We start from the raw sequence: 12,537 nt of genomic DNA on the forward strand, positions 1-12,537 counted from the left end.
TTATTGATTTCAGAGAGTAAGGGGGAGGGAAAGAGAGATAGAAACATCAGTGATGGGAGAGAATCATTGATAAGCTGCCTCCTATACACCCCACACTGGGGATTGAACCTGCAACCTGGATATGTGCCCTGACCGGGAATTGAATCTTGACCTCCTGGTTCATAGGTTGATGTTCAGCTACTGAGCCATGCTGGCTCTGCCACTGGTTACCTCTTGCATGTGCCCGGCCAACCAGGATCAAACCTACATATTGGGATGATACTCTAAGTGAGCTACCCAGCCAGGACTATATGGATGGCTTAATAATATACATACGTACATACCTAATAAAAGAGTCACACCCAGCTGGATTGGCTTCGTGGCTGAGCATCAACCTATGAACCAGGAGGTCACAGTTCAATTCCCGACTCTGGGCTCAATCCCCAGTTGGGGGTGTGCAGGGGGCAGCTGATCAATGATTCTCTCATCATTAATGTTTCTGTCTCTTTCTCCCTCTCCCTTCCTCTCTGAAATTAATAAAAATATCTTTTAAAGTATCACAATTTACAAAAGAATAATTCAGAAGACAGTTTATCTTTGGAACAAGCACTACAGGGCTGGGATCAGAGGCTTCAATTGTATCTGAAGTAATTTTATTAAAAAAAGAAAGCTTTAAAGCAATCATGGTAAAATGTCGATTTGATGGTTATATAGATAATATCCATTATTTTATTCTTTGCAGTTTTCCTTATTTTTGAAATAGTTTATGTTTGAAAAAGTTAAATCATTTTAAATTTACAAAAGAGAAAGACCCTAATAAAATTTAAAGATGAGTAAACCTAGGCTCAGAAAGGTTAAGTGACTTGCCCAAATCACAGAGCCAATTTGAGATAAAGCTAGAACCATGGAATCCTGGTTCCTGACTCCTAGTCCACTGCTCTTTATATTCTCTTAAGTAGAAAAATTTTAATCTCCCATTTAATGTTCTGATATAGACTTAGCAAGAATCACACTTACATAGTAATGTACCAATAATAATTCACATAAAAAGATTCAATAACGTTTTTTCATAATAATTAAGTATATTGAAGTCAAGATACTGAAAAGCCATGAGCCTCATCCTGAGAATGAAAAGGGCGTTAATAGTAAACAGGACATCTTCCTGTCATGTCTGCAAATCTGAGCCAGACTGATTTTATTTTTTATTTTTATTTTTTAATATTCTTTTTAAAAAAAAACATATTTTATTGACTTTTTACAGAGAGGGAGAGGGATAGAGTTAGAAACATTGATGAGAGAGAAACATTGATCAGCTGCCTCTTGCACACCCCCTACTGGGGATGTGCCCACAACCAAGGTACATGCCCTTGACCGGAATCGAACCTGGGACCTTTCAGTCCATAGGCCGATGCTCTCTCCACTGAGCCAAACCGGTTTCGGCCAGACTGATTTTAACAAGAGCATTACTCCTCTAGTGAGGGTGTGATGCAGGGGTCCGCAGACTTTTCCAGTAAAGAGACAAGCCATAAATTTTCTGTTATAACTACTCAGCTCCGCTGTTGAAGCATGAAAATAGCCATAGACAACATGTCAACGAATGAGCAATGCTGTACTCCAATAAAATTTATTTTCAAAAACAGACTACAGGCTGGATTTGGCAAGCGACCCTAGGCAATTACTACAAGCTCTCGCTTACCAAAAATCCTTACCATAATGTTATTCCTTCTTTTTTTTCTTCTTTTTTTAATGTTATACCCTCTTTTAAACATAACAGGCTATTTTGTCAGCAAGTCAGTTGACAAAAACTGCCTAATGAGACAATGGAAATTGAGACTGACTTTAAAAAACCATCAGGATTAAAACATTAGCTTGAAATCTGGCTATTTTGATGATGTCTGTCTCTTAGTAATGGATAAAGCACACAATAGCTACCAGTTTATGCTGGACACTTAACTGAAGCCTCATTTCTAATCATCACACTAATGTTGCAGTTATTCTCATTTTTAAAAAATTGCAAATAAATACTCAATACTTGCTTCACATCCTTAAGCTCCTATACTTTCCATTATATCACACTTCCTCTAGGCCAGTGGTCGGCAAACTCATTAGTCAGCAGAGCCAAATATCAACAGTACAACGATTGACATTTCTTTGGAGAGCCAAATTTTTAAACTTAAACTTCTTCTAATGCCACTTCTTCAAAATAGACTCGCCCAGGCCGTGGTTATTTTGTGAAAGAGCCACACTCAAGGGGCCAAAGAGCAGCATGTGGCTCGCGAGCCATAATTTGCCGACCACGGCTCTAGGCAATCTTTAGCTAATTCTGTTATCAGCACTCACTTTGGATACAAGGACCACCCAGAAGTGAAGAGGGCAGCCAGCCACCCTGGCACTCATTTTTTCCCCCCTTATATATATATTTTTAATTAAATTATTATCTGTGTACATATCTTACCACTGCCTCCCTCCCCCGCCCCAATAGAAGCCCTCACTCCCCATTGGCACTCATTCTTTATCCATCCAGAAATACGTACCCGTACCCTTCCAAACATGCTCTCCTTCCTTACCTATCATTCTGAATTTTTTTCAGTGTCTCTGTGGAAAGTATAGACTGCCTTGCGTGTGAATGGAGGACGAGGTCTTGAACTCTGTTGAATTCGCTGGCTAATTGGCCTCCTTGTCTGATTTCTGGCAGCCTGGGTTCTTCCTTAGTCCCTTTCCGGAACCGTGGGAGGTTTTCTGTTTTTTTTTCTTCTAAATTCATTTCACTGTATTTCTTCTAAAAAACAAGAAACGGTGTTTTACGTAACAGATTTTCAAAGAGTAAAGAGACAAAGCTATCCAAGGGCCTTCGCCTACATTTTTCACCTCATTTTTGTCTAGGAAATGTAAGGCCTAGGAAGCTGGTTTTCTGATCGGCCTGTTTTGCCTCTTCCTTTAGGCGTAGGCATTTGGAAAGGGAAGCAAATGTGTCAAACGGATTTACTGATGAATAGAGAGAGGAATTTCTAGATGAGAACTTAAAGGAACTAGCTAAGTGTTCTATTTAGTCCAGTCACTAGTAAAGATGTTTATATAGCATACATTATGTACAAGATAGGGCACTGGACTATAAGGAAAAAGAAAAAGTTATTTCCTGCAAGGGATCTCTTTCCAAACTTCGGTCCATTACTTCGCTTCTGAGAGAGCCTGGTATATTAGTATAGTTTCATCATGCCCATTCCATGTTTCAAACAAATGGGGGGGAATCTACTTGGAGATGTCGTTATCTATAAAAATGGCTGTAAAAATGGGATAATGCTAACTAACAGTTCAACTCCAGGTTGTTATAAGGCTAAACAATGCGAAGTCTTTGGAAGAAAAAAATCCACATACATACTAAGATTTAAAAGTGTACATCCAATGACATATAGGGTAATGGCATAGTTACATTTATGAAATTGAACAACTATAGTACTATGAAGTAAAAACATTATTTTAAGAGATCCATCATTTTCTTTTTTAATATATTTTATTGATTTTTTACAGAGAGGAAGGGAGAGAGATAGAAAGTCAGAAACATCGATGAGAGAGAAACATCGATCAGCTGCCTCCTGCACATTCCCCACTGGGGATGTGCCTGCAATCAAGGTACATGCCTTTGTCCAAAATCAAACCTGGGATCCTTGAGTCCACAGGCCAATGCGCTATCCACTGAGCCAAATTGGTTTTGGCTATTTTTACTGATTTTAGAGAGACGTGGAAAGGGAGAGAGAGAAATATCAATGATGAGAATCATTGATAAGCTGCCTCCTGCATGCCCCACAGTGGGCACAACCCAGGCATGTGCCCGGATCAGGAATCGAACTGTGACCTCTTGGTTCATAGGCCTATGCTCAATCGCTAGCCACACCAGCCGATCAAACCTTTATTACTTATACTTCTATAAAATCAAAATCAGAACCTCTGTTAAGTCAGAAAATTTTGTGGATGAAGATCATTAGCCAGAATAAAACAGCTCAAAAGTTGTGTTCTTTTATTTACTGAAGCGGTGACTACTGCTGAAGGCTGTTTATAAATTTGGGTTTTTCATTCTTTCTTGAATTTCTATGATGGTAAATTACTTCTTTTTTTTAAAATATATATTTATGATTTTTTACAGAGAGGAAGGGAGAGAGATAGAGAGTTAAAAACGTCGATGAGAGAGAAACATTGACCAGCTGCCTCTTGCACACCCCCTACCGGAGATGTGCCCGCAACCAAGGTACATGCCCTTGACCGGAATCAAACCTGGGACCTTTTAGTCTGCAGACCAACTGTGGTAGTTGGCTCTACCACTGAGCCAAACAGGTTTCTTCTTTCTTCTTTCTTTTCTTCTTTCTTCTTTCTCCTTTCTCCTTTCTTCCTCCCCCCCCCCTCCTCCTTTTCCTCCTTTTTTTTTTTTAATGCCCGACAGTATCATTTATGAACAATAATACTTCATCTTGTTAACTGATTATCTTTTTTATTTTTTGGTTTTTGTTAATCCTCACCTGAGGACGTTTTTTTTCCATTTATTCTTTATTTTTTAAATATATTTTATTGATTTTTTACAGAGAGGAAAGGAGAGAGATAGAGTTAGAAACATCGATGAGGGAGAGTCATCGATCAGCTGCCTCTTGCACACCCCCTACTGGGGATGTGCCCGAAACCAAGGTACATGCCCTTGACCGGAATCGAACCCGAGACCCTTCAGTCCACAAGCCGACGCTCTATCCATTGAGCCAAACCGGTTTCAGCTCCATTTATTTTTTAAGAGTGGAAAGAAGGGATGGTTTATGGATGGAAGGCAGGGAGGGAGGGAGGGAGGCAGGGAGGGGGAGAGAGAGCGAGCGCGCGCGCGAGAGAGAGAGAGAGAGAGAGAGAGAGAGAGAGAGAGAGAGAGAGAGAGAGACATCAATTGGTTCTCTCCCACATTCACGCTGACCAGGGCTGGAAATTGAACCTGATACCCAGGTATGTGCCCTTGATCAGGAGTCGAACTCAAGTCCCTTTGGTGCATGGGCTGGGGCTCTAACCACTGCGAACACGGGCCAGGGCTTTCTTACTGAAGGAGACAGGAAGTAGGAAGGAAACACTAGTCTCCTCCGTACTGTTTGTAACTCTCTTAACTCATGAATCAGTGTTCTTTTACAGGCATTGAAAGGCTTAATTCCTGGGCTTCTAATCTTTGTCACTCATAAATTGATAAGGAAATTAATTTGTTATAAAATACCTATTAATATCTATTAAGGTCATTTAAAAATTACCCCAGAACTCATAGAATTTTAGCATTGGGACCATATAGATCATTTTCTTAAAACTCCATCACAATTTACAAATGAGAAAACTAAGACCAAGAAAGTGAAATGAATTGTTCATAGCACACAACTGAACTGCAAAGGTCTCCTTGACTTCAAATCCAGTGTTCTATTAAAATCCTGTGTAAATTTTTAAAAAATATGTTTTTATTAACTTCAGAGAGGGAGAGACAGAAACATCAATGATGAGAATCATTGGTTGGCTGCCTGCTGCAAGCCCCACAGAGATGGGGCCTGCAACTCAGGCATGTGCCCTTGTCCTGAATCGAACCCGGTCCCTTCAGTCCACAGGCCAACACTATTTACTGAGCCAAATCAGTTAGGGCTAAACTTTTGAACTTTATTTTTTCTTTTAAGTCTTTATTGTTGGAAGTATTACATAGTCCCACTCTCCTTGCCCCGATGAACCTCATCTAGTCGCCCTCCCACCCCCACTCCAGGCCTTCACCACTCTCTTGTCTGTGTCCATGGATTATGCTTATATGAAAAGTTTTAAACTTTAAAAAAAGCTTTACAAACCCAGATTATACATATAGTAATTTTTAAATTATAAGGAGCAATTAAAGGGAACTTTGTCTAGTTACAATATGGACTTCTTTTTCAGTGAGATATAGAAAGCAATTTGTTTTCTTATTTATGTAGTAACTTTATTCTTCTTTTTGTATTTATTTATTTGAGAGAGAGAAACATTGGCTTGTTGTTCCACTTATTGATGCATTCATTGGTTGCTCCTTGTATGTGCCCTGACCCAGGATCAAACCCACAATTGTGGTGTGTTGGTTCCATGCTCTAACCAACTGAGGTACCTGGCCAAGGCTTAAAGCAATTTTCATTTGTCAGAAATAAGAATATATTGTGTACCAAAAAAAGCACCAAGAATATATTCTGTACAAATTATATAATGTTAATTTTGCTAAACTTAATAAAGATGTATGTGGGTTATTTTTTATTTGGAATCGTTATTAATCACTTTATTTGTTGCTCTTTCTAGACATTGGTCCACTTCCTCATGGAAAGTAAGGAGTATCTATTTATAGTTAATATTCTGTAGTGATACAAACCACAGTTACTGAAAAAAATTTTTTAACATTTGTTTTTTTTTAATACTCAACTGAGGATATCCTTATTGATTTTAGAAAGAGAGGAAGGGAGCAGGAGACAGAGAGGAACATCAATTCAAGAAAGAAACACTGACTGGCTGCCCCTTGCACACACCCCAACAGGGATTTGAACCTGCGACCCGGGTATGTGCCCTGACTAGAAACTGAATCTGAAATCTTTCGGTGTACCGAACGATGCTCCAACCGAGCCGCACTGGCCAGCAAACTAAAAGACTATAGATTCACGGCCCAATATGTTTCTGTGTGTATAATTATAAGCATTTATAACTCCACAAAGCTAGTTTCTTCTTAGATCTCTGTAGTATTTTTAATATCCACATTAGACCAAATGTGCGTCACCAAACTTTCAGAATAAGTTAAAAAATAGCTATCCTCTCAATCAGATGCAGTTCCAAATCTCAGTGACTGTACATGCACTTTCATCGTTTAGGGCTGCTCTAAAGTTTAAAACCTTTTCTCTTGCTTCAAAATAACCCATTGCTCATATAACAACCCAAATATAATGTTCACCTATCCTGTGTAAGGAAGTTGAGCACTTAAAAGTTTCTCTAATAAATCCAGTGCTTTTTCTCAACATAAATTACACAAACTATTCTAAATGTTTTACATTTATTTCAGTGCATTATATTCAAATACTAAATGGGACGCAATTATAATTACTATTTGAGCATATTATGAAATCTATCACACAAATCAATTCATGTCAATATACTTTACTCTAAAACAACTTCACAGGTACACACAAAATAGACAACAAAATTTGCTTTTAAAAAATTTTTGAAGTGTACTACTTTAAATTACACTAATTTATTTTCACAAAACAGCCCATTTCCAAACCCTGTTTGTAATTTTGGCATGGAGCAAGTTCAATCCACTCGAATCTTGTGGTTTGTCATCCTATAAATGATGCTATCATAGCCAGGATCCATGTTCCAAATATTGTAAGAGGTGATAATCACAGCCAAGGCTAGGGAGATCGTTACCCAAAGTACCATGTTGAAGACCACTGCATACTCAAAATGATACTTATATGCAAGGTTGTAGGGACTTGCTGGGTTCTTCTCTTGTTTTGTCTCAAGGATAGTCCTCGTCTTCCTCACAAGTGATGTGTCATATGATCTGACAGTCACTAGCTCTACCACTGCATTCCCATCATAAAGACTATACATGCCATCTGCAAACTTCTGCAGAGCATCAACAAGGACCTTAGAAGCATCTCTGAATTGCTCAGATTCTTCTCCGTAATGTTTCCCAATTTCATCCAAACCTGCCAGTTCCAGTGAATATAGATCAGGAGAATGATCCTTGGCTAGATGCTTATGTCGAGACAGCAAACTTGAAATATCACACAGAACTTGCAGTTCAGAAAGAAAGAGCAGGTCAACTTCATTGTTACTGCTCAGGGAATTAAGGGGAAATGAATGAAGAACAGAGTTTTCTTGAAACAGGCGACGGCGGAGCTGTCCTAAGGTTACTGAAAGATCTTCAAAAACTGAGTTGGCCTTCCCTACCATATACACTCTGTCCTCACTGGGAGCCAACTGCAAAACTACGGGAGTTTCTTGAGAAAATAAGGAATGAATGGAATTGGCAACGCTGTCAAGACTGAAAGGAGCTGCGTTCTCCAGAGGGTAGGAAGCGACGCTGCCTGGGGGTAGAGCGAGTCTGTCCACTCCCTTCACCGTCACCACCACAGCAGCCTGAGGACGACGGAACAGGTTACCCACGGCAAGTCCAGGCCAAGCAAGTTCTTCTTCCACAGAGAAGCCCATGGCCAACGCAGCCACGTCTGGGATTCGCTCTGCTGGTAGAGACCAATTGCCATTGCGGAAAACAACATACTCCGGTGATCGTAATACACTAAACTCATTCCCCCAAACACCCGCCACCAAGGACAGAAGCAGGACGAGCAGGGCCATGGTTCCCCGCTGGCCACCGCCGTGCAGGGCGGCACACAGGGAAGGTGAGTGGTCACCGCGGCGCCAGGGGGTGCCGCGCTCCAGCTGGTCCCGCCTCCCTGAGGCCGCCCCATCGTTGGCTCCACTGGGACAGCCGCCGCTTTCTTCACCAATCGCCAGCTACCAATAAATATGTATTTGTATTTAAAATTTTTTATCGTGTATGTATGACCTAAGTTATTAAAATTAACAAGAGCTTAGTCACTTATAAATCTTTTGGACACTACCGCGGTGGATTTTTTGATAACTAAATACGTGCTGTGAGTAGTCCACGGCATCGCTGAAAATGTAATGACTGACACAATAATGTGGCGGGTATTCAGAAGGGCAGGTTAGGATATATTCTGAAATGACAACAAAGCCATTTTAAATGGTTAAAGCAATGTTTAGAGGCGCCAGCATTGAATTTCCTCCACCTAGTGTTCAGTTAGCTTTTAGCAGCTGAGAAATATAAATGGGACCACTCAGTCATGTATCTGTATATACTGTACTTACACCTATTTAACTACAGGCCTTTTGAACAATGCCAGCATACTGGAAGGAAAGGATATTCTGGCTGGTAACGAACCTTGAGATATGGCTATTTCACTCCAACGGAGAGTCCATATTTCAGGTAATAATTATAGGCCTTATCTGAGATAAAGATGCTATTGCCCATGTTACGTTTAATGACATAGATACTGTAAATGGAGAAATAAGAAAAAATAGATTCAATGAAATATACCATGGTGTTACTTTGTCTTCTTTCGTACTGAATAGGCATGATATAGTTGAGAATGGAGAGCTGGTCTGTGGTATCTTCCAGAACAGCACAGATCCTCAGTACATCTAGAATGGAGAGTGCCTCTATGATTTCCGGGATGACTTCTTCGTCTGCTTCTGGAGCTGTTTCTTCTTCTACTACTATTATCCTGGGTGGTTCGCCTGTCACTGACACCATCACCTCAGGTTGCCAAGGATTTAAAGAAAGATTTGAGGCTTTCAGTTGGCTTCTACAGAAAAAATAAAGAAAAAAATAAGTCAGCCACCAAATGCTTTAAAGTTAAACTCAAAAGCACAGAGAGCATGTAGATTGGCTCCTATGAAGTCTATATTGTCATATAACCAAGATGAACAAAAGAAAGAGTTTTGCACGTGATTCTGCTAAATACCTCAGTGACATTTTAACCAACCCATAAGCAAGCAACTTACTGTTTAACAAAGTTATGTGATCCATGTAATTTGGCTATGCTTAACCAATTTGAATTAACTTTTTTTCTAGCAACATCTTTAGATGCTACTAACCAAAAGTGCCTCATGATCAGTGAAGAACAGAATGTGGTAGCCAGTTTCCAAGGTGGCCCATATGATTCTCACCTTCATGCCCTTTTGTAATCTCTCCCACATTGAATGGGACTAACCAACCTGTGTAACTAAAAGGTTATAAAAGGCTAGGTTCAGGCAGTGGCCCGGTAGCTCAGTTGGTTAGAGCATCCTCCTGATATACCAAGGTTGCAGGTTTGATCCCTGGTTAGGATACTTACAAAAATCAACCAATGAATGCATAAATACGTGGGAAAATAAATTGATGTTTTTCTCTCCCTAAAATCAATGAAAGAAAAGACATTGCAGCTTCACCCATATGCTCTTGTCTCTCTCACACTGTGGGAAACCAGCTGCCTTGTCCTGGAGACACTTAAGCAGCTCTGTGGATAGGTTCATCAACATGCCAGCTCTACGAGACATCTGGAAGAGGATCCTCCAGTCAGATGCCTGCAGGATTGGCTAACTTCAATCTTTTGAGGGAACCCAACCTAGAACCATCCAGCTCCAAAATTCCTGACCCACAAAAACTGTGTGAAATAATGTTTATATTGTAAGTAGATAAGTTTGGGAGTAATTTGTTACATAAAAATAGATAAATAATTCATAGAAATTTAATGCAAGGGACAATTTAAATATAATAAATACACACAAAATACTAAATCTCTATCCTTCTCCTTTCCTCTCTGTAAAAAATAAATAAATACACACAAAATAGGAATTTTGAACATACACTTCCATTCTTCTTAAGTTAGCTTTGTTAACTTCCAAGGTACATGTATAATCTCACAAAAATGAAGTCAGCTAAAATGGGAAGAAAACATTGAGATTAGTTTGAGTATTGAATGACATTTAAGTTTTTTCTATGCTCTTCCATTCCGAGAAAATTAAAGAATTACAAGAGCTGTAGTTTATCCCATCTTTTTGCTATTAGAAGTTTTAGAGGTGGAAGAACCATCATGTGGTGCAGGTCTACTAGGTCACCAGCTTAATTATCAGCAGGTAAATGCAATCTCTGAGTCTCTTCTTAAGGTAAATTAATATCCAACATGGTGTTCATACTTTTTATTATATTCTGATTTTTTAATTGGTAACCTCTATAAAATACTTACTTTTCTGTTACCCTGATTACTAAAATATTTCATTAATCTTTCCTCTGATCTGTCAAGACAGCAGAGTTGATTCCATCTGGACTTAAAAAACACTCGAGACTACACTTAAAAAATTTTTATTTATCCTGCCAAAACTGGTTTGGCTCAGTGGAGAGAGCATTGGCCTGCGGACTGGAAGGTCCCGGGTTCGATTCCGGTCAAGGGCATGTACCTAGGTTTGCGGGCACATCCTCAGTGGGAGGTGTGCAGGAGGCAGCTGGTCGATGATTCTCTCTCATCAATATTTCTAAATCTCTATCCTTCTCCTTTCCTCTCTGTAAAAAAAAAAAAAAAAAAAAAAAAAAAAATTATTTATTTATCCTAAAAATCACAGCTACAAAGATGTTAACCCTCCTCAGTAAACCAGAGTCCTATCTGCTTAAAAGAGCTTTAAATTTTCTATGGAGAATTTTGCTCTATACTGAATGAATAGTGAATGGTTAAGTGTCCAGTGTGGTTTTGTTCACACAAAAAGGGGGGTGGTACAAATGCCTCACACAACAAAAACCTCAAATGCAAAAATTCTAACATATGAATCAGAATGTTTATGTAAATTTTGAAACAACCATACTCCAAACTAGCCAAACTTTCTGGTGCAAGGGCAGTCTTAGGAGGAAGTGGCATGGTTTAATAAGGTCTTGTTCATTTGTGTTATTTTTCCATTTTTTTCAACTTGGGGCCTAGGTCCATGTGCTTCACATAGGTAAGATAGAACTATGCTTATACAGTATCTAGTTCTTCTGTTCTGTTCTAGCTTCTCATTCCTCAGTGATAGAAACCCAGGAATCATTCCTGCTTTCTCCTTCATATTGACATCAGCATCCTCCAATCTAACCCACACCAAGTCCTGTGGATCGTACCTAATATTTCCATGTTCTCTAACACCATGCTAGACCATGTTGTGTCTTGCTTGAACTACCCTAATTACCTCCAAATTGGAAGTGATCTTTTTTATTTAATATATTTTTAATTGATTACTAGAGCGAGAGAGAAGTAACATCGATGGGAGAGAACCATTATCTACTGGCGGCCTCCTGCATGCCTCCTACTAGAGATGGGACTCACAACCTGGGCATGTGCCCTGACCAGGGATCAAACCAGTGACCTCTTGGCTCCTGAGTCCCTCTTGGTTTCTGGGTCAATGCTCAACCACTGAGCCACACCAGCCAAGCTGAAAATGATCTTTTTATATATATTCAAATTATATTTTATTGATTTCGGAGAGGGAGGGTGAGGGAGAAAAAGAAACACCAATAATGAGAATCATTGATTGGCTGCCAGTTGAGCTGAAAATGATCTTTTTAAAATGAAAGAGAGATATTTTAAAATTGAAAATCTGATCATAAAAGAAGATGGGGGTGGGTGAGTGGGTGGGAAGAGATGAACCAAAGAACTTATATGCATAACCCATGGACACAGACAATAAATAGTGTGGTGAAGGCCTGGGGCAAGGGAGGAGGGTGCGGGCTAGAAGAGGTCAAAAGAGAAAAAAAGGGGACATAGGTAATATTTTTAATAGCAAAGATAATAATTTTAAAAATCCTGATCATATTCCATCTATCGTTTCCCTTTGCCTTAGGAAAAAAAAAATCTTAACTTTGCCTATAAGGCCTTCATGATCTGTCCTTTTCCATATCTATCTGGCACTGTTTGTTTTTTTTGTTTTGTTTTTCCCCCTCTTCTCTCTCATGGCTCTCATCTTATAAAG

At 39.4% G+C, this 12,537-nt stretch overlaps 1 protein-coding gene across 5 annotated transcripts in view; it reads right to left on the reverse strand.

Annotated features, from left to right (window-relative positions):
- The window catches only part of DRC9 (dynein regulatory complex subunit 9), a 30,489-nt gene that overhangs the window by 16,139 nt on the left and 1,813 nt on the right, over positions 1 to 12,537 (reverse strand). For 2 of the 5 annotated variants that reach the window (XM_084871655.1, XM_084871657.1), the window contains exons 2-3: positions 9,101 to 9,368; positions 2,547 to 2,758 (exon numbers count right to left, since the gene is read on the reverse strand). In XM_084871655.1, coding sequence (XP_084727781.1) covers positions 2,547 to 2,758; positions 9,101 to 9,368 — 480 coding nt within the window. Of the gene's footprint in view, positions 1 to 2,546; positions 2,759 to 7,115; positions 8,497 to 9,100; positions 9,369 to 10,411; positions 10,483 to 12,537 lie in introns of those variants that run through there. The other 3 variants (XM_084871656.1, XM_084871654.1, XM_084871653.1) reach the window with 3 other exon arrangements.

This window comes from Pipistrellus hanaki (assembly GCF_964339955.1).
Source record: "Pipistrellus hanaki genome assembly, chromosome: 2".
Classification (NCBI taxonomy): Eukaryota; Metazoa; Chordata; class Mammalia; order Chiroptera; family Vespertilionidae; genus Pipistrellus; species Pipistrellus hanaki.